The sequence below is a fragment of the Coregonus lavaretus genome (genome assembly GCF_964263955.1).
Source record: "Coregonus lavaretus genome assembly, chromosome: 24".
NCBI lineage: Eukaryota > Metazoa > Chordata > Actinopteri > Salmoniformes > Salmonidae > Coregonus > Coregonus lavaretus.
In genome coordinates, this window is record NC_140011.1 from 20,917,660 (window position 1) to 20,941,403 (window position 23,744).

Genomic DNA, 23,744 nt, shown 5'->3' on the forward strand with positions numbered 1-23,744 from the left:
ACACACAATTTACGATGATTTCTGTGTTACTATGGAGGAATTAAAAATCATCTCTCTGTTGTTCTGTATACTAGTGGTCCATGGCTAATCTGGAAATGTTGACTCAATAGTGCACCAAATTTGGCACAGAGGTAGATTTATGTACCCCTAAAGATATACAGTGCCTTCAGAAATTATTCATACCCCTTGACTTATTCCACATTTTGTTGTGTTACAGCCTGAATTCAAAATGCCTTAAATATATTTACATTTACCCCATTATGACAAAGTGAAAACATGTTTTTAGAAATGTTTGCACATTTATTGAAAATGCAATAATGCAATATCTAATATCTATCCCCGTATTCACACCCCTCAAAGTCAATACTTTGTAGAAGCACCTTTGGCAGCGTTTACCGCTGTGAGTCTTTCTGGGTAATAATATAATATAAATAATATGCCATTTAGCAGACGCTTTTATCCAAAGCGACTTCCAGTCATGTGTGCATTTTTACGTATTGGTGGTCCTGGGGATCGAACCCACTACCCTGGCGTTACAAGCACCATGCTCTACCAATTGAGCTACAGAGGACCACAGTCTCTAAGAGCTTTCCACAACTGGATTGTGCAATATTTGCCTAAATTCTTTTTTAAATTATTCAAGCTCTGTCAACCTGGTTGTTGATCATTGCTAGACTATTTTCAGGTCTTGCCATAGATTTTCAAGTATACTGCCCAAAAATATAAACGCAACATGCAAAAATGTCAACCATATTACTGACTTACAGTTCATATATGGAAATCAGTCCATTTAAATAAATTCCTTAGGCCCTAATCAATGGATTTCACATAACTGGGCAGGGGCGCAGCCATGGTTGGGCCTGGGAGGGCATAGGCCCACACACTTGGGAGCCAGGCCTGCCCACCCACTGGGAAGCCAGGCCCAGCCAATCAAAATTAGTTTTTCCCCACAAAAGGGCTTTATTACAGACATAAATACTCTTCATTTTCTTCAGCTGTCCGGGTGACTGGTCTCAGGCGATCCTGCAGGTGAAGAAGCCGCATGTTGTAAATCAATTAATAGAAACATTTGCAGTACAATAACAAACTTCAAAGTCACGCGGAATAACTGAACATTCTAATTAACATGTTGTTTGATTAGCTCTGAAATTTCAGAAAGATGTACACAAATATTTTTAAGGGTCAATCACGAGACATAAAGGAGTGCTGTCATCTAATTTTAATACAGGTTGGAAGTCACTTTCTGCCAAGACTCTGAGATAACACAGCTTTTTAAATCAGATAACTTCTCGTAGATTAACTGACAGACTCATCTCAGTCTGACAAAATATGTACAGAAAACAGTACCGAATTTTACTTAAAGGGTTACAAATGCTACCATTAGTTATAGGTACATATAGTTGAAGTCGGAAGTTTACATACACTTAGGTTGGAGTCATTAAAACTAGTTTTTCAACCACTCCACAAATTTCTTGTTAACAAACTAGTTTTGGCAAGTCGGTTAGGACATCTACTTTGTGCATGACACAAGTAATTTTTCCAACAATTGTTTCACTTATAATTCACTGTATCATAATTCCAGTGGGTCAGAAGTTTACATACACTAAGTTGACTGTGCTCAGTTGGCAAAGCATGGTGTTTGCAACGCCAGGGTTGTGGGTTCGATTCCCACGGGGGGCCAGTATGAAAAAATGTATGCACTCACTAACTGTAAGTCGCTCTGGATAAGAGTGTCTGCTAAATGACAAAAATAAAAAATAAAAACTACCGGTTGGAAAATTCCAGAAAATGATGTAATGGCTTTAGAAGCTCCTGATAGGCTCGTTATATGCCATTTAGCATACGCTTTTATCCAAAGCGACTTACAGTCATGCGTGCATACATTTTTTTACGTATGGGTGGTCCCAGGGATCGAACCCACTACCCAGGCGTTACAAGTGCCATGCTCTACCAATTGAGCTACAGAGGACATCATTTGAGTCAGTTGGAGGTGTACCTGTGGATGTATTTCAAGGCCTACCTTCAAACTCAGTGCCTCTTTGCTTGACATCATGGGAAAATCAAAAGAAATCAGCCAAGACCTCAGAAAAAACAATGTAGACCTTCACAAGTCTGGTTCATCCTTGGGAGCAATTTCCAAACGCCTGAAGGTACCACGTTCATCTGTACAAACAATAGTACACAAGTATAAACACTGTGGGACCACGCAGCCGTCATACCGCTCAGGAAGGAGAGTCGTTCTGTCTCCTAGAGATGAACATACTTTGGTGCGAAAAGTGCAAATCAATCCCAGAACAACAGCAAAGGACGTTGTGAAGATGCTGGAGCAAACAGGTACAAAAGTATCTATATCCACAGTCAAACGAGTCCTATATCGACATAACCTGAAAGGCCGCTCAGCATACTTCAAAGTTGTGGCAAAATGGCTTAAGGACAACAAAGTCAAGGTATTGGAGTGGCCATCACAAAGCCCTGACCTCAATCCTATAGAAAATGTGTGGGCAGAACTGAAAAAGCGTGTGCGAGCAAGGAGACCTACAAACCTGACTCAGTTACACCAGCTCTGTCAGGAGGAATGGGCCAAAGTGGGAAGCTTGTGGAAGGCTCCCCGAAACGTTTGACCCAAGTTAAACAATTTAAAGGCAATGCTACCAAATATGAATTGAGTGTATGTAAACTTCTGACCCACTGGGAATGTGATGAAAGAAATAAAAGCTGAAATAAATCATTCTCTCTACTATTATTCTGACATTTCACATTCTTAAAATAAAGTGGTCATCCTAACTGACCTAAAACAGGGAATTTTTACTAGGATTAAATGTCAGGAATTGTGAAAAACTGAGTTTAAATGTATTTGGCTAAGGTGTATGTAAACTTCCAACTTCAACTGTACAGTGGGGGAAAAAAGTATTTAGTCAGCCACCAATTGTGCAATAACTCCCTCCAAAGATTTCCTATGGGGTTGAGATCTGGAGACTGGCTAGGCCACTCCAGGACCTTGAAATGCTTCTTACGAAGCCACTCCTTCGTTGCCCGGGCGGTGTGTTTGGGATCATTGTCATGCTGAAAGACCCAGCCACGTTTCATCTTCAATGCCCTTGCTGATGGAAGGAGGTTTTCACTCAAAATCTCACGATACATGGCCCCATTCATTCTTTCCTTTACACAGATCAGTTGTCCTGGTCCCATTGCAGAAAAACAGCCCCAAAGCATGATGTTTCCACCCCCATGCTTCACAGTAGGTATGGTGTTCTTTGGATGCAACTCAGCATTCTTTGTCCTCCAAACACGATGAGTTGAGTTTTTACCAAAAAGTTCTATTTTGGTTTCATCTGACCATATGACATTCTCCCAATCCTCTTCTGGATCATCCAAATGCACTCTAGCAAACTTCAGACGGGCCTGGACATGTACTGGCTTAAGCAGGGGGACACGTCTAGCACTGCAGGATTTGAGTCCCTGGCGGCGTAGTGTTTTACTGATGGTAGGCTTTGTTACTTTGGTCCCAGCTCTCTGCAGGTCATTCACTAGGTTCCCCCGTGTGGTTCTGGGATTTTTGCTCACCGTTCTTGTGATCATTTTGACCCCACGGGGTGAGATCTTGCGTGGAGCCCCGGATCGAGGGAGATTATCAGTGGTCTTGTATGTCTTCCATTTCCTAATAATTGCTCCCACAGTTGATTTCTTCAAACCAAGCTGCTTACCTATTGCAGAATCAGTCTTCCCAGCCTGGTGCAGGTCTACAATTTTGTTTCTGGTGTCCTTTGACAGCTCTTTGGTCTTGGCCATAGTGGAGTTTGGAGTGTGACTGTTTGAGGTTGTGGACAGGTGTCTTTTATACTGATAACAAGTTCAAACAGGTGCCATTAATACAGGTAACGAGTGGAGGACAGAGGAGCCTCTTAAAGAAGAAGTTACAGGTCTGTGAGAGCCAGAAATCTTGCTTGTTTGTAGGTGACCAAATACTTATTTTCCACCATAATTTGCAAATAAATTCATAAAAAATCCTACAATGTGATTTTCTGGAGAAAAAAATGCTCAATTTGTCTGTCATAGTTGACGTGTACCTATGATGAAAATTACAGGCCTCTCTCATCTTTTTAAGTGGGAGAACTTGCACAATTGGTGGCTGACTAAATACTTTTTTCCCCCACTGTATCATACACAGCAGTTGAGGAACAATGGGAAAGTAATTCTGCTTTGAAAGTTAATAATCTTGTAACCCCACTTTTGAGAAAATGGCTTTTGAATGTTTTGGTACACCTACTGGAGAGCTCTTCTTTGTCTACACCCATTCAGCATCGTTCACACCCTCTTAAACCTTAGCCCCACCCATCTCTTTAAGGATTCACATGTGAGGCCATGTGGTAAACACATGCTAATATCTACATTTATTTGGCACATGCACAGGATACAGAAGGTGTAAACGGTACAGTGAAGTGGTTACTTGCATAGTAGCAATATCAAAAACAGAAAGTGTCCAGATAAAAATAGTTTTTATCTATTTTATCGTTATTAGATGACGCTTACCAGACACACTTGTCTAAATTGATGGGTCATGTGAAGGAAATGCTATAACCACCCCCCAGCCACATCTACTAAGTGGATGGGTCACTATTGTCTAGACATGTACAAATGTTCATGAAATACAATAGATGGCTGTAATCACCCCCAGACACACCTGGCTAATTTGATGGGTCATGTAATAATCCAGCCGAAGTGGAGTCTTTTGATTAGACATGTTAGCTAAACAATGAACCAGCATAATCCCAACTCATACTACTACCAATACAAACATTGTCATAGCTGTAGTATGAATCTACAGATAGCTAAAGCTAATCAAAACTAGCAATGCAAATGGATTTCTGATTCAAATAATTTTACTACACAGATCATACAGGTAATGTTAGCTAGCAAGCCAGCAAGCTAACGTTTGCTAGCTAACTAACAGTACACTTTAACTTGCAATAAAACGACTTTCTGACAAAATTAGAAACATATTTGAAAATGTAGCTAGACACGTGGATGAACGCTTCACAGCAGACTGGAACCATTTAACTCAATTTTGTTTGTAGCTACATCTTGTTTGGCCAGCGTTGTGTCAAGTCACCGGTTCACACTGACTGTGGCGTGTGCAGAAAGTAGCCCATCACTTTTTCCAACTGGACTGGGCATCAATGTTGTTGAGAAAAGTAGCAAAACTTTTGTAGTTCTCGATGACTAACGTTATATCTTTCAAAAACGGTGCGGTAGAAAGGACTGTCAACGCATACTGAGCAGCTCACGTTATAAACAGAAGAATGCTACATGGCAGACCAATCCAAACTCATCTCCCAGCATGTCCAGCCCATCTATTATCTCAGCCAATCATGGCTAGTGGGAAGGTTCCTGTCTTTTTCTGTGGCTAAACCAACTAGGCTCGTAATTTAACAATTTAATTCATATTTATGGATGGAATACAAGTTTGTTATTAAGGCAAATTAAAGTTCACATTCCAGAAGGCATTTCTGCCAAAAAATGCATTTTGATAAAAAATAAATGTTTACGTTCAAATGCCGCTCCTGTGAAGTAGTGACATGCGACATACGCCTAGTTTCCTGAAACGAGTCACATATATCAATTGTGTCGTTGTCACCTATCAACTTCAAAATCACAACAAGTTTAGCTTGGCCATCTTGCATTTTGGGCAAATGCCAGATGAGCTGGTCCACTTTTAGCCCAGTGGGCCCGTCTAACTTGGGTTTTTTGCACAAATTGATCATTATCTGGATAATAATGGGGGCCTCAAGGAAAAAAATTGGCCAGTGTGGGGGCCTCAAGGAAAAAAGTTGGTTGGTGTGTTAGAAATGCCAGGGCAGACTTTTGGTCCCAGTCTGCCACTATTGGCATTCGACTACTGCATCAAATAAGCAGCTTATTTTGCATTGATAACCAAATATAATCTCAGCAACTGTTTAAAAAATAAACCAAACAACATTGTAGCCTTATTAGCATCCCCCAAAAAGGGGGATGATTCTAGGCTATTTTGAAACGGTAAAAACAGCTGTAGCCATGTGCTTTTTTCTCTGTGAGGAAACATAATTGCAATCTATTTTTAGCTGATATGGGAGTGAATACATTCAAGCAGCATATCAAACTGGGATAATGTTGTAGGTTACACTGGCAAGTATAAGACTATTTGCCAGGGCAAATTATTTAATTCTAAATCTGATTATTTCACATGGAAGCTAGCTAGCTTGCATGCTATGTTTAGCCAGAGGGGTAGCCTATACTACAAAGCAGTAACAATGAGTAGGCCAGCTAACTTTGATAAACAACCAGTAACATTGAGTAAGCCGGTTAACTTTGATAAACACACAAAAAAACCTATAGATTTTCAGGTTCATGAAGAAAGCTAAACTTCGATATGTGTTTTTGGTTGTTGAGTCAATTAGACCATGCCCATTTCAAGCATATCTTTCTAAAGAATAAAGACATTATTTCAGAATATTTAGGCAAGTTAGCTGGCTAACTCATTTATGCTGCTTTGTAGTATACCCCTCAACTAGCTAGCAAGGGAAGATGATAATAACTTGATTCTTCTTTGCTTTCACCACAAAATGAAGACAACAAGAAAACATCTGCTATCGCCCCCTTGTTAATGTTGCTATTTGGGAGTCTTGGAACGCATGGAAAGTCGAGGTATGTTACCAAAAAGTGTGCGCTATTTTAAAAAATCTGACTCCGCCCAAGCTCATTCCAACACATAAAATGACTAATGTGATCTCTGGATTGGCCTACATAACAGTACCGAACAGTACCATGTGAGATCATATGTGTACCTCTGAAGGTAATTTATGTGTAGAGTATATTTTTATTTTGTACCCCAAGGAACAATACTGTACCCTAACTGTACCCTTTTTTCTGAGAGTGTACACCAGACACACACGCGCGCGCACACACACACACACACGCACACACACTGTACAGCTGAGGGGAACTCAGTGAGCCGGAGAGAGAGACACTGACCACAGCATACCACCAGCAGTGTCTAGATGGTTGGTATTAACTGTGGAGCGGCTTCAGATACAGATAGGAAATAGAGCAATCAGCAAGTCTACTTCAGCCTCCCAATTACCCTAGGCCTCTCAGAGCCACAGCACACATGCTCAGATGGAAAACATCTGGGTTACGCATCATTAGAGACTCATTAATACATTTATATCGATGGATTATTTACCAGAACGTTATTCTCCCTTTCCCCTGTTTTTCACAGATGTAGGATCTTAATTTTAGCCAGTTTGCTACAGCAGGAAAATACTCCTGCAGCAAAAGGAAAGGTGAATTATTATGTGGATTATAATTAATGGACATTTTTCGTGGGGGTTTATACATTTTTCGTTAGGGCAAATCAAGTCTGACATTTTAAAGTGGAAATTACAAACTTTAGAAGCCTTTTTAAATCTTGAATACACTACAAGTTTTCATTTCCTGCTGTGAAGGAAAGTTCTCAGCAACAAAAAAGTGATCAAATTAAGATCCTACATCTGTAGCATGTCATTATTTTCTCCCCTGCACATGAGCAGTAAATATGTTTCTTTGCTTGAAGGAGTTCCAGTATCAGTCATGATTAAACTCCAGGTTAAAGCAAACCCAGACGCAATCTTTGATTGTAAATTGAAATGGAGTGGTATTTTCCACTGATTCACCCCCCAAGCCAAAGAGCATGTAAATTCCCATGATGGTCCATTTCTCTGGAATGAAATCCCTTTTGGCCTCTGCCATGGGAGATGTGTGTAACCTGCTGACCGGGTGTTTTCTGTGGGAATGAGTTTAATTTCAACTGGGGATTATGCATTTCAAGCATTATAAAGGTCATACTGTTGGTGGTGTGCAGTGGCGGTGTCTCTCTCTCCGGCTCACTGAGAGCCAGTGGCAGAAACTCTTTGATGGTTCCCCTCGGCTGTCTCCCAAATCACCTGCTGCAGCTGGTGAATATTTATAAGGTAAACTGTGCTTTAAATTGACACCTAACTCAAAGAGGGGTGTGTGCACGTGTGTGTGTGGTGTGATGGTGGCAGGAGGGGACAGGGGGTGACAGAGCTGGCACAATGGCACTTGTCACCTGACAGCCAGTCATGCTCTTCATGGAGACCTCTAGCTCCTGTGCTTCGTAATGACACGAAGGCTGCTACTTTTAAGAAGAAAACAGAATGAGTAACACATTATGACAGTAGAGACTACAATGCTATTGATACTTTTAAAGCTATTAAGGCAATTGTTTTATGAATCACCCATTGTATAAATGACGGCTGTCAAACAATATATATTTTTTATCTGATTTATTGCAGGATTTGCTATAATCACGATTAATCACAAATTCTCAATTTGCTCAAATTAAGATTCTTCATACAAAAAACACAAGAATATTGATGTCTTGATTTTGTCTAAATTAACAGTTAGCAAAATTAGGTAAATTGAGAAAGCATACTTTCTTTAACCTCAATGTCAACTTGCTTTTACATTGCATTGTTGTTGTTAGCTGTTTAGATGATTTATTTGGGATGTTTTCAGTGTATTTTGAATGCCTTCAGACAATGCGATTAATAAAAAAAGAAAGTGCACTAAAATTACAAAAAGTTACTTGAGTTAACTGATTAACTCGGACAGTATAAAGACATTTTGAAATGTCTACATTTCTACACAATAATAGGAGATAAAATACAGCCAATAGATAGATCTGATATTAGAACTACCAAAAATGGGAAAAAATATCAAGCTCTTTAGCCATGTCTTTTCTTGGGCCTTCAGTCTGTAAATAGCCATTGTTGTGGCTGTGTGTTGCCAATATAATGTCCCAATATATGACAGCAATAACCTCCACTCGAGTCCTCCTGCTAAGCAGTCCCCTGCCACCAACAATAACCTGCCACCAACACGATAAGAGATGTCTTTAATATCATTCTCTCCTCCTATTATATCTGGATTCTCAACAGTCCACTATGTCTAGGATATTGTGTTAGGGATTAGAGTGGCATTTCTTTCTCTACATGCTGAGAGAAGAAAGTTAGTAGATAAATGAGAAAAGGATGTTTGGACGTCATTTCCTACTCGGAACAAACTGGTTGAATCAACGTTGTTTCAACGTAATTTGTCAACATATTGTGATGTGGAATATACGTAGAAAATACATTGAATTTGAAAAAGGTCATCAACTGTTGTTTTGAGGGTGAAATTTCTACCACAGGATTAATTCATCATGGTAACCATATTTTAACATAGACAAACCTTGTATAAAATATGTTGAATTCGTACCTTTAAAACAACGTCAGATTTTCAACGTTATATCCACTATCAGAAAAAGAACAATAGGCTGGGTAGTACCTCCTACTGGAGAAGTGATCTATTTACAGCTACCCTTTGGTCTCCCATCAAGGGTTTTAACCAAGCCCAGCCAAGCTTAGCTATGATATTAGTCACTGACTATTACAAATGTGCTATCGTGAGAATGATTGTTGAAAGAGCTCCACTTAAAGCTGTAATATGTAACTTTATGTGTGGGAGTGAGTTTGGGCGGAGTCATGTAACGACCAAATTCACATAGAAATGTGAGTTATAGAAAGCAAGTCTAAGAAGCGGTAGATCTGTTCTATGTGTGCTATTTCTATGCTTAATTTAACTTTAGTTTTTGCATCTTTTACATTTGGTGTTGTACACCAGCTTCCAACAACTGAAAATACAATATTTTTGGTTATGTAAAAGATACTTCACAGCGGTTTAGATGGTATAAAGTCGTGGTCAAAAGTTTTGAGAATGACACAAATACTAATTTTCACAAAGTCTGCTGCCTCAGTTTTGATGATGGCAATTTGCATATACTCCAGAATGTCATGAAGAGTGATCAGATGAGTTGCAATTAATTGCAAAGTCCCTCTTTGCCATGAAAATTAACTTAATCCCCAAAAAACATTTCCACTGCATTTCAGCCCTGCCACAAAAGGACCAGCTGCCATCATGTCAGTGATTCTCTCGTTAACACAGGTGACGTTTGGCAACTCAAACCTTCAGCTCCCTCCACAGATTTTCTATGGGATTAAGGTCTGGAGACTGGCTAGGCCACTCCAGGACCTTAATGTGCTTCTTCTTGAGCCACTCCTTTGTTGCCTTAGCCGTGTGTTTTGGGTCATTGTCATGCTGGAATACCCATCCACGACCCATTTTCAATGCCCTGGCTGAGGGAAGGAGGTTCTCACCCAAGATTTGACGGTACATTGCCCCGTCCATCGTCCCTTTGATGCGGTGAAGTTGTCCTGTCCCCTTAGCAGAAAAACACCCCCAAAGCATAATGTTTCCACCTCCATGTTTGACGGTGGGGATGGTGTTCTTGGGGTCATAGGCAGCATTCCTCCTCCTCAAAACACGGCGAGTTGAGTTGATGCCAAAGAGCTCGATTTTGGTCTCATCTGACCACAACACTTTCACCCAGTTCTCCTCTGAATCATTCAGATGTTCATTGGCAAACTTCAGACGGCCCTGTATATGTACTTTCTTGAGCAGGGAGACCTTGCGGGCGCTGCAGGATTTCAGTCCTTCACGGCGTAGTGTGTTACCAATTGTTTTCTTGGTGACTATGGTCCCAGCTGCCTTGAGATCATTGACAAGATCCTCCCGTGTAGTTCTGGGCTGATTCCTCACCGTTCTCATGATCATTGCAACTCCACGAGGTGAGATCTTGCATGGAGCCCCAGGCCGAGGGAGATTGACAGTTATTTTGTGTTTCTTCCATTTGTGAATAATCGCACCAACTGTTGTCACCTTCTCACCAAGCTGCTTGTCGATGGTCTTGTAGCCCATTTCAGCCTTGTGTAGGTGTACAATCTTGTCCCTGACGTCCTTGGAGAGCTCTTTGGTCTTGGCCATGGTGGAGAGTTTGGAATCTGATTGATTGATTGCTTCTGTGGACAGGTGTCTTTTATACAGGTAACAAACTGAGATTAGGAGCACTCCCTTTAAGAGTGTGCTTCTAATCTCAGCTCGTTAACTGTATAAAAGACACATGGGAGCCAGAAATCTTTCTGATTGAGAGGGGGTCAAATACTTTTTTCCCTCATTAAAATGCAAATCAATTTATAACATTTTTGACATTTGTTTTTCTGGATTTTTGTTGTTGTTATTCTGTCTCTCACTGTTCAAATAAACCTACCATTAAAATTATAGACTGATCATTTCTTTGTCAGTGGGCAAATGTACAAAATCAGCAGGGGATAAAATACTTGTTTCCATCACTGTATATATATATATATATATATATATATATATATATATATATATATATATATATATATATATGTACAGCTGCGGAAAAAATTAAGAGACCACTGCAAAATTATCAGTTTCTCTGGTTTTACTATTTATAGGTATGTGTTTGGGTAAAAATAACATTTTTGTTTTATTCTATAAACTACTGACAACATTTCTCCCAAATTCCAAATAAAAATATTGTCATTTAGAGCATTTATTTGCAGAAAATGACAACTGGTCAAAATAACAACAAAGATGCAGTGTTGTCAGACCTCGAATAATGCAAAGAAAATAAGTTCATGTTCATTTTTAAACAACACAATACTAATGTTTTAACTTAGGAAGAGTTCAGAAATCAATATTTGGTGGAATAACCCTGATTTTCAATCACAGCTTTCATGTGTCTTGGCATGCTCTCCACCAGTCTTTCACATTGATGTTGGGTGACTTTATGCCACTCCTGGCGCAAAAATTCAAGCAGCTCGGCTTTGTTTGATGGCTTGTGACCATCCATCTTCCTCTTGATCACATTCCAGAAGTTTTCAATGGGGTTCAGGTCTGGAGATTGGGCTGGCCATGACAGGGTCTTGATCTGGTAGTCCTCCATCCACACCTTGATTGACCTGGCTGTGTGGCAAGGCGCATTGTCCTGCTGGAGAAACCAATCCTCAGAGTTGGGGAACAATGTCAGAGTAAAAGGAAGCAAGTTTTGTTGCCTTGCTGAAGCACCCCCAGATCATCACCGATCCTCCACCAAATTTCACAGTGGGTGCGAGACACTGTGGCTTGTAGGCCTCTCCAGGTCTCCGTCTAACCATTAGACAACCAGGTGTTGGTCAAAGCAGAAAATTGGATTCATCAGAGAAGATGACCTTACTCCAGTCCTCTACGGTAAAATCCTTATGGTCTTTTGCAAACCTCAGCCTGGCTCTTCTTTGCTTCTCATTGATGAAGGGCTTTTTTCTAGCTTTGCACAACTTCAGCCCTGCCCCTAGGAGCCTGTTTTGAACCGTCATCGCCGTGTACTTCACCCCAGCTGCCGTTTGCCATTCTTTTTGTAGGTCACTGGATGTCATTCTACGGTTGTTGAGTGACATTCGAATGAGTTGGCGGTCATCCCGGTCAGTAGAGAGTCGTTTTCACCCTCTGCCGGTCTGTAGCTTTGTTGTCCCCAATGTCTGCTGCTTGACCTTGTTCTTATGAACCGCTGTCTTTGAAATGTTAAGGATGGAAGCAACCTGACGCTTCCTGTATCCCTTTGCCAGTAAAGCCAGAATTGAACCCCTCTTTTCCTCACTCAAAACGTTCCTTTTCAACTCTTTTGGCATGGTCAATAGTTATTTTTTGATTAATATTACTTTTGAGGTACTATTAGCACTGTTTTTGCCATCCAGCTGGTCCTATTGCAAGAGGATAGTGATGACCACAGCAGTGGTTTTTATACTTTTCCTCGTTAAATAAGATTTGGTTCAGATGATCACCTAATCAGTACCTAATTCAGTAGAATGAGGTGTGCCTGTGTTGGAATTCAACAGACACTGGAATGGAATGGAATGGCTGTCATACATGTAGAGATGCTGATTTGAGAAAGATTTGCAGTGGTCTCTTAATTTTTTCCAGAGCTGTATATATATATATATATATATACACTACGTGATCAAAAGTATATGGACACCTGCTCGTCGAACATCTCATTCCAAAATCATGGGCATTAATATGGAGTTGGTCCCTCCTTTGCTGCTATTACAGCCTCCACTCTTCTGGGAAGTCTTTCCACTAGATGTTGGAACACTGCTGCGGGGACTTGCTTCCATTCAACCACAAGAGTATTAGTGTCATGGGCCTCTCACTCCACCGGGTTACCACCTTAATTTTCTTCCACTCTGCTCACCACTCTCTCTACTCAGCCTAACTAGCTCCACCTGTCCCTGCTCTGCTCTGCTCTAATTACTCTGCCAGCTGCGCTGCATTACCCACTACCTCTCCCAGTATTTAAGGCCCTGTCTTTCAGCTCTCCGGTGTCAGATCGTCTGCAAAGCTCACACCCGGAACCTGTTTGCTCGCGCTTCTGGCTCACCCTGGTTTTGTGACCCCGGACCTGCCTGTTTTTTGGATACTCTTCTGCCTCAGGAGATCCAGACCTGCTTCTGCCATTACGACTCCTGACTACTCTTCAATCCCGGTAACTCTGACCAGCCTTCTGCCTTGCTACTACGTATTTTGGATTTCCCTTGAACTGTACTGCTGCCTGGTTTCATTCCGCCCTGTTGTGTCTGTGTCTCCCCCCCCCAGGACTTCTGGACCACCCACCACCGGCTTCATAGGACGCATCGCTGCCACTGGGGGGGGCACAGACCCAGCGCATTGGACGGGATCCCTGTTACCCCTGGAGCCTTCATTCACTCCCTACTTCCCTTTTCCCTTAAGTTTAATAAACTTTCTGGTGTGACGCAATTGTGGTCCTCTGGTCGTCTGTCTGAACCGTGACAATTAGTGAGGTCGGGCATTGATGTTGGGCGATTAGGCCTGGCTCGCAGTCAGTGTTCCAATTCATCCCAAAGGTGTTCGATGGGGTTGAGGTCAGGGCTCTGTGCAGGCCAGTCAGGTTCTTCCACACTGATCTCGACAAACCATTTCTGTATGGACCTCGCCTTGTGCACGGGGGCATTGTCATGCTAAAACAGGAAAGGGCCTTCCCCAAACTGTTGCCACAAAGTTGGAAGCACAGAATCATCTAGAATGTCATTGTAGGCTGTAGCGTTAAGATGACTAAGTGGCATGAAAAACAGCCCCAGGACATTATTCCTCCTCCACCTAACTTTACAGTTGTCTCTATGCATTGGGGCAGGTAGTGTTCTCCTGGCATCCGCCAAAACCAGATTATTTCGTCGGACTGCCAGATGGTGAAGCGTGATTCATCATTCCAGAGAACACGTTTCCACTTTTCCAGAGTCCAATGGCGTCGAGCTTTACACCACTTCAGCCGACGCTGGGCATTGTGCATGGTGATCTTAGGCTTATGTGCGGCTGCTCGGCCATGGAAACCCATTTCATGAAGCTCCCGAGGAACAGTTATTGTGCTGACGTTGCTTCCAGAGGCAGTTTGGAACTTGGAACTAGTGAGTGGTGAAACCTAGGACATACGATTTCTAAGCACTACACACTTCAGCGGTCCCGTTCTGTGAGCTTGTGTGACCTACCACTTTGGAGATGAGCCATTGTTGCTCCTAGACGTTTCCACTTCACAATAAAAGCACTTACAGTTGACCGAGGCAGCTCTAGCAGGGCAGAAATTTGATGAACTGACTTGTTGGAAAGGTGGCACACACACTCGTGGACAGTTTATTAGGTACACCACCCTAAGCGACTTTGGACGTGGTATGATCGTTGGTGCCAGGCACACCGGTTCCAGTATCTCAGAAATGGCCAGCCTCCTGGACTATTCACGCACGACAGTGTCTATGGTTTACCGAGAATGGTGCGACAAACAAAAAAACATCCAGGCGCAAACAGCTGGTTGATGAGAGGATGAAGGAGAATGGCAAGAATCATGCAAGCTAACAGGTGGGCCACAAACAGGCAAATAAATAACGGCGCAGTACAACAGTGGTGTGCAGAACATCTCGGAACGCACAACTCGTCGGTCCTTGTCACGGGCTATTGCATCAGACGACCACACCGGGTTCCACTCCTATCAGTTAATAACAAGAAGAAGCGTCTCCAGTGGGCACGCGATCACCAACACTGGACAATATATAGTCTGTAGAGCATTTACAGATGGACTTTCCAAATAAAGTGTTACCTTACTTTACGCTTATCCCACAGCCTCCCTACCCATTCTCCACTTGACTTGTCTCTGTCTCTCTGAGGAGCTTTTGACTTTCCCCACATTAATCACTGTTATGACTGCTGATAATAGGCTTTTTTTCAGAGAAGCATGTATTTAAATTAATGGTTCAATTAATTACAATTGTGATACGTTGTCTTTTCTAGCTATCTTAAGATGAATGCACTAATTGTAAGTTGCTCTGGATAAGAGTGTCTGCTAAATGACTTACATTTAAAATGTAATGTTCATAAGTGGGATTAGTGTTGGCTTGAAGGGTCCACTGAACAAATAGCTAATTCTTTTTTTTCACTAAATGAAATGAAGGTCTCTGCTACGCTATTAAGCTTAAAGTGTGTGTGTGTGTGTGTGAGACTCAAGTGCTCGGACCTACTCCCCATTCACACACAGTTCCTCAAAAAACCAAAGGCTCCCAGTGACATCCTTTACCAGTTTCCTGTATCCATGGTGACGGGGAGTTTTGTCCAATCGACTGTCGGTATTGTATGGTGGGGAAATGCAGTGTTTCCTGCTTTTCCCATCGGCTTCCTCCCATTGGTGCAGGGTGGATTTCTTTGTTTGTGTCTTGGAAAGCTACAGAGAGTTCTTACAGAGTGTCACATATCTAGGATAATCCATTGCTTATTCATTTTCTCATTTAAGTGTAAGATGTAAATATTGTGTTTTGTATTCTTCCTGGAGGCTGTTGTTGTTTGTGTCCTGGAAAGCTACAGAGAGTTCTTACAGTCTTATGGAGTATTTTTGGCCAAAACCTTAAAGAAGAAGTAAGTAACATTTACTTGATTAACATAACAAACTTTTTTTGGGCTAATCAAATGTTTTAACGCTGCACGGTGACTCAGTTCGGCTAAATATTCGTTTTTTTTTTATTTGAGTCTGTTGGTCAGTTGTATGCAATGTATACTTTTTTATTTTTTCATTTGAAATTCAGGTTTTTGAACTTAAGAATTGCTAAATCCACTTATCCATTTAAATTGCATCATCTCTATGTTTTAAAGTTTGAGACAAGATGAAGCCTTTTCAAGCAGACTGCTTTGACGCTCAGTGGTGCCTCCATCCATCACTACCAACAGTCCATGAGTAACAGACATTACACCACCCCTCTGGTGACTGAACCAGGGAGCCATGCAGAGGCCACAGGTCACCGGTGGCACCCCGCTACAGATCCCACCACAGCCTGTACCAAAGAACAGGCACCCCATCCTCCTGTACACCATCCAACCCTTACTGACAGAGACAGTTATCAGTAAGGAAATCCACCCCCATCCCCAGCCTGACTCCCCACAAACCTGTGGCACTCAAGGCCCAGGCCAGAGCTGCTGGAACCTGGATGTGAGAGTTGCCGTGCTGCTGGTGACCGTGGCTGGAGCTCTGATACTGATCCTGCTCTACAGACTCCTCCAGCTGAGGCACAGACTGAGGCTGGCCCAGGCTCGACACGCCCTGGAGTACTACAGTTTCTACCACACCGCCACCTACACCCTCAACGACCCCAGGCTGCCCCAGATACTGCCCACGAATGGAGATGCTATAGAGGTCACCCCTGTGGCCAACCCTGTGGCCCCTATTGTTGTCACCCCACTACCACCTCCACCGGTCTCCCCACCACCCACTCTACCCCTCCCTCCACCCCCCATCCTGCCTCTACCCCCTCGCCTACCTCCCCCTCCTCTACTGCCTCCACCCCTTCTCCCGCTCTCTTCCTCACTCTCTCTCCCTCTGCCCCTGCCCATCATCCACACCACCCCACCCAGCCCTCACCAGTCCTGGGGCGCCAGCTCTGATGCAGAGGTGTATTCTCGGATCGGAGCGTTCAGACCATCCAGGCTGTCCAGCCTCAGCCACTCACAGGTCATCCTGTTTGAACATTCCTCTCTCTGACATCCTCTCTGGATATTCCACATTAAGACCATTCCACTTTGTGGCTGCTTCTATCACTTCTGTGAGAATTCTATAACCTGTTTGAATGTTCTGAATTTCAGATTCGTGTGTGGGTGTTCTCCCTTTTGATGAGTCCTTTGAGGATCATGAAAGGGATTCTATTGAGTTCACTGCTCTATTATCCACTCACTGTCGAGTACAGAGGCTTTGAAATGTTGTGTAGCTGAATTGCAAATGTCCATTTTATGGTCCTATTAAAGTCACTAAGAATTTAAAATGGTTGCCCTGATCTAATTATTTTTGTTGTATCTAAAACCATGTTTATTATGTTGTTTGTCTTGAGACATATCCCATTTCTCCCACAATCACAATAACTGACCTCACTGTTTCCTCTGATGGGTGGAAGACATTCCTCTGGCACTTTTCCATCACTAGGTATCTCCCTATCTCACTGGCTCCCTATGTTTTCTCTCTCTCTCTCTCTCTCTCTCTCTCTCTCTCTCTCTCTCTCTCTCTCTCTCTCTCTCTCTCTCTCTCTCTCTCTCTCTCTCTCTCTCTCTCTCTCTCTCTCTCTCTCTCTCTCTCTCTCTCTCTCTCTCTCTCTCTCTCTCTCTCTCTTCTCACAGTCTGAAGGCATGATTGTTTAATTAAATGTTTTATTTTATTGTAATTGTACAAAACATAGTGTTGTTCATATTTTAAAGCAGAACACCTTAACAGTATATCTTGCCAATATAATAAATGTTTATGTTCTGTTAAGTAAGCATTGCCACTTCAAATGTAAATAGATTAGATCTGTTCATCACCTTCTATATAGGATTTATGACCTTGTTTACAGACTTCTGCTCTTGGTTTTTGTAAGTTTCCACCTTCCCCGAATTCTGCTTTGAAGATTTATTAACCTTCAATAATTAATAATATTTAAGTTAAATTAAGTTAAGGTCAGGTGCTTTTATCGTAAAACTAGCCTCCATGCTGTAGATTTCTCCTTTGCTGTCCAATGTACGACTTTCTGCCACCAAAACCCTTGAGTTAGAAATGCTGTATAATTGCTTCTGTCTCTGCTTGTCATTTTGTCAAATTGAGAAGAAATGGTGTTGTTAATATTGCCCTCAGAGCCTCAGTGTCCGTTATGCAATGTCAATAGAGCTATTTTACTTCCAAAAGAGTCCTCCAACCAGGCAATTAGTATTGGTCAGTTTTTAACAAAGTGTCTCTAGAGATTAAAACAACCAAAAAATGAATAAGTGCGTAATAAGTGCGTAAAATTCGGTTGTGCAAAACTTGCTCCCTATTGGGAGTTAACTCAGTGGGCCAAATGTTGTATTATAAACAGAGGGACAGGATGCTGTATGAGTATATGCAATTAATCATTGCCTTGCATTGATCTTTTCTCATTTTATTCCATTGAATTAATGTATTTTTCTTTTATGAGTAGCGATTTGATGAAATTAGACCTTTGAGTAACTAACCCAAGATAGACCAGAGCCTGTCGTTTCCAATGGGAGCAAATTAATCATAATTGGCAGAACAAGCAAGAAGGGCTTGAGATAGTGAGATGCTATTGGCGCGTTCTAGCATTTATTTGTGAGGTGCACTTGTGCAATAACTCAATTTGCCCTTGCACTCCTTCTAAACAACGCAATTTTCAGAAACTTTGGCAAAGAGTAAAGTCTACAAAACGAAGTCCACTCTGTTTGTTACAGATTCTAGTTTTGAAAACAGAAAATGGTATGGAGATCAAATGCTCCATCGATAAGAAAATTAACAGAATATCGGCCAAAATCCATCTCGCTTCATCTTCTCCCACTGCCGTCCACTGGGCTTCCTCTCATCACCATAATTGGTAGTGAGTGGAAATGCCAACCGGATGCTTCACATTTATACATCCGGTGAAATATCTGGCTCATTGCTCTATCTGTGGCGTAACTCTTGACCACAGGAGGTTGGTGGCACCTTAATTGGGGAGAACGGGCTTGTGTTAATGACTGGAGCGGAATCAGTGGAATGGTATCAAATACATCAAACACATGGTTTCCAGGTGTTTAATGCCATTCCATTTGCTTCGTTCCGGCCATAATTATAAACTGTTCTCCCCTCAGCAGTCTCCTGTGCTCTTGACCTGTGTTTTACCTGGTTTAGACTAAAGGCTTCTGCATGCTTTGGTTCGGCTGGCGCCTAGCCGAACAAGTGTACTTGCATACTCCCTTAAAATACCTTTGCTTGAAAAACAAGAAAAAGTGGCAATAGTATTGTTTGTCCATCTTGAGATGCTGTAGCCAGTATACTTCCACAAAATAGTCTGAATTAATCTAAGATAACTCAAGAAATCTATCATTAATTTTGATGTTTTTGCCAAGGAGATCTTAGTCGCTTTACATCTAACTAAGCAGCTTGGTCTCATAGACTAGACGTAACATAGTAAACGTCAATCAAGAACACTCAAACTAGTACGATATGTTACGTTTGGTATGGTTACACAAGACTGAAAGTTACTTAAGGCAAAAATGAAAGGTGGGTGGTTGGTCTGGGTATATGGGTGGATGTAAAATGCAAATGTCTAACATCCCAAAGGTTGTGTGTTCGAATCTGATCACGGACAACTTACTACTTTTTAGCTACTTTACAACTATTTAGCATGTTAGCTAACCTTTCCCCTAGCCCTAACTGTAACCCTTTTAGCTAACCCTTCCCCTTGCCCTAACCCTAACCTTAACCATTTAACCTAACTCCTAACCTTAACCCTAACCCCTAATCCTAACCCCTAGCCTAACTAATGTTAGCCAGCTAGCTAACATTAGTGTTAGTCACCTAGCTAATGTTAGTCACAACAAATTGGAATTTTTAACATAAATGTTTTGCAAATTCGTAACATATCGTACGAATTGTAATTCGTAACATATCATACGAAAAGGATGATGGTGTCACGAATGTCAGTGTAATGCGGTGGAAGAAGTCAGGCGCAGGACACAGAACTAAGAAACGTACTTTACTAAACGAAGTAAAGAACACAACACAGAAAACCTCCACACAGGGAGGAACTAACCCGCTCACCAACGACACACGTAACAATAAACAATAACACACAAATTCCAAATGAGAGACAGGGGTAAATATAGGGAATACAATCAAACATAATGGAGAACAGGTGTAAACAATAAAGACTAAACTAGACAAACACCGAAACATCGATCGGCAGCAGCTAGTACTCCGGGGACGACGAACGCCGAAGCCTGCCCGAGCAAGGAGGAGGAGCAGCCTCGGCTGAATCCGTGACAGTACCCCCCCCCCCCCCCCCCCCCCCCGATGCGCGGCTCCAGCCGTGCGCCGACCCCGGCCTCGGGGACGGCCAGGAGGACGCGGAGCAGGGCGAGTCGGATGACTCCGGTGGAAATCCCTCAACAGGGAGGGATCTAGGATGTCCCTCCTAGGGACCCAGCACCGTTCCTCCGGACCGTACCCCTCCCACTCCACGAGATACTGCAGACCCCCCATCCGACGCCTCGAATCCACGATGGAACGGACTGAGTACGCCGGAGCCCCCTCGATGTCTAGTGGGGGCGGAGGAGCCTCTCGTATCTCATTCTCCTGGAGTGGACCAGCTACCACCGGCCTGAGGAGAGACACATGGAACGAGGGGTTAATGCGGTAATTAATGGGCAGTTGTAACCTATAACATACCTCGTTCAATCTCCTCAGGACTTTAAATGGCCCCACAAACCGCCGACCCAGCTTCCGGCAGGGCAGGCGAAGGGGCAGGTTTCGGGTCGAGAGCCAGACCCGATCTCCCGGTGCATAAACCGGACCCTCACTGCGGTGGTGATCGGCGCTCGCCTTTTGCCGTCTGATAGCCCGCTGCAGATGGACATGCGCAGCGTTCCATGTTTCCTCCGAGCGCCGAAACCACTCATCCACCGCAGGAGCTTCGATCTGGCTCTGATGCCAGGGTGCCAGGACCGGCTGATAACCCAACACACACTGAAAAGGCGTAAGATTAGTAGAGGAGTGGCGGAGTGAGTTTTGGGCTATCTCTGCCCAGGGGATATACCGACCACTCCTCCTGCCGGTCCTGGCAATAGGACCTCAGAAACCTACCCACATCCTGGTTTACTCTCTCCACCTGCCCATTACTCTCAGGGTGAAAACCCGAGGTAAGGCTAATCGAGACCCCCAAACGTTCCATAAACGCCCTCCAAACTCTAGAGGTGAACTGGGGACCCCGATCAGACACTATATCCTCAGGCACCCCGTAGTGCCGGAAAACGTGAGTAAACAGGGTGTCGGCCGTTTGTAGGGCTGTAGGAAGACCTGGCATAGGAATGAGACGGCAGGCCTTAGAAAACCGATCCACAACGACCAAGATCGTGGTATTCCCCTGGGAGGGGGGAAGGTCCGTGACAAAATCCACAGATAGGTGAGACCACGGCCATTGTGGAACGGGTAGAGGTTGTAACTTCCCTCTGGGCAGGTGTCTAGGCGCCTTACACTGGGCGCACACCGAGCAGGAAGAAACGTAAACCCTCACGTCCCTAGCTAAGGTGGGCCACCAGTACTTCCCGCTAAGGCAGTGCACCGTCCGACCAATACCAGGATGACCAGAGGAGGGTGACATGTGAGCCCAATATATCAGTCGATCACTGACCTCGAGCGGCACGTACCTCCGCCCCTCTGGACACTCTGGGGGAGTAGAGTCGGCACATAACGCCCGCTCGATCTCCGCATCGACCTCCCACACCACCGGTGCCACCAGACAAGACTCCGGAAGTATGGGAGTGGGCTCAATGGACCTCTCCTCTGTGTCATATCGTCGGGACAGGGCGTCTGCCTTAGCGTTCTGTGACCCTGGTATATAAGTGAGCTTAAATACAAACCGGGCAAGAAACATGGACCACCTACCCTGACGAGGGTTCAGTCTCCTCGCTGTCGACGAACGCCGAAGCCTGCCCGAGCAAGGAGGAGGAGCAGCCTCGGCTGAATCCGTGACAGATGGACATCCACAAATTAATACATACCATATGAAACGTAACATACACTATATATACAAAGGTATGTGGACACCCCTTCAAATTAGTGGATTCAGCTATTTCAGCCACACCTGTTGCTGACAAATGTATAAAATCGAGCGCACAGCCATGCAATCTCCATAGACAAACATTGGCAGTAGAATGGCCTTACTGAAGAGCACAGTGACTTTCAACATGGCACCATCATAGGATGTGACCTTTCCAACAAGTCAGTCCGTCAAATTTCTGTCCTGCTAGAGCTTCCCTGGTCAACTGTAAGTGCTGTTATTGTGAAGTGGACGTCTAGGAGCAACAACGGCTCTGCCGTGAAGTGCTAGGCCACAAAAGCTCACAGAATGGGACCGCCGAGTGCTGAAGCGCATAGCGCGTACAACTCGTCTGTCCTAGGTTGCAACACTCACTACCTAGTTCCAAACTGCCTCTGGAAGCAACGTCAGCACAAAAACTGTTCCTCAGGAGCTTCATGAAATGGGTTTCCATGGCCGAGCAGCCACACACAAGCCTAAGATCAACATGCACAATGCCAAGCGTCGGCTGGAGTGGTGTAAAGCTCGCCGCCATTGGACACTGGAGCAGTGGAAACGCGTTCTCTGGAGTGATGAATCACACTTCACCATCTGGCAGTCCGACGGACAAATCTGGGTTTGGCGGATGCCAGGAGAACACTACCTGCCCCAAGGCATAGTGCCAACTGTAAAGTTGATCCACCACCATATTTTACAAAAGGTATGAGGTTATTTTCTGCATATGCATCCTTCTTTCAACGCCAAACGCACCAAGGAGCTCTATTTTCATTTCATCTGACCATAGACCTGTTCCAATCCAAGTGCTATTGCCGTTTAGCAAACTTCAGGTCAAATCAAATTTTATTGGTCACATGCGCCGAATACAACAGGTGCAGACATTACAGTGAAATGCTTACTTAAAGCCCTTAACCAACAGTGCATTTATTTTAAACAAAAAAAGTAAGAATAAAACAACAACAAAAAAAGTGTTGAGAAAAAAAAGAGCAGAAGTAAAATAAAGTGACAGTAGGGAGGCTATATATACAGTAAAATAAAGTGACAGTAGGGAGGCTATATATACAGGGGGGTACCGTTGCAGAGTCAATGTGCGGGGGCACCGGCTAGTTGAGGTAGTTGAGGTAATATGTACATGTGGGTAGAGTTAAAGTGACTATGCATAAATACTTAACAGAGTAGCAGCAGCGTAAAAAGGATGGGGTGGGGGGGCAGTGCAAATAGTCCGGGTAGCCATGATTAGCTGTTCAGGAGTCTTATGGCTTGGGGGTAGAAGCTGTTGAGAAGTCTTTTGGACCTAGACTTGGCACTCCGGTACCGCTTGCCGTGCGGTAGCAGAGAGAACAGTCTATGACTAGGGTGGCTGGAGTCTTTGACAATTTTGAGGGCCTTCCTCTGACACCGCCTGGTATAGAGGTCCTGGATGGCAGGGAGCTTTGCCCCAGTGATGTACTGGGCCGTACGCACTACCCTCTGTAGTGCCTTGCGGTCAGAGGCCAAGCAGTTGCCATACCAGGCGGTGATGCAACCAGTCAGGATGCTCTCGATGGTGCAGCTGTAGAATTTTTTGAGGATCTGAGGACCCATGCCAAATCTTTTTAGTCTCCTGAGGGGGAATAGGCTTTGTCGTGCCCTCTTCACGACTGTCTTGGTGTGTTTGGACCATGATAGTTCGTTGGTGATGTGGACACC

The 23,744-nt window shown here is 43.5% G+C and overlaps 1 protein-coding gene across 1 annotated transcript; it reads left to right on the plus strand.

Annotated features, from left to right (window-relative positions):
- Window positions 1–15,730: 15,730 nt before the first annotated feature.
- LOC311099429 (uncharacterized protein) lies at window positions 15,731–17,008 on the plus strand (the record flags this gene model as incomplete). Its single annotated transcript, XM_084140117.1, has 2 exons — window positions 15,731–15,891; window positions 16,126–17,008. The coding sequence occupies exon 2, from the start codon at window positions 16,253–16,255 to the stop codon at window positions 17,006–17,008; it is 756 nt and encodes a 251-aa protein (XP_083996243.1). The 5' UTR covers window positions 15,731–15,891; window positions 16,126–16,252.
- Window positions 17,009–23,744: the final 6,736 nt, after the last annotated feature.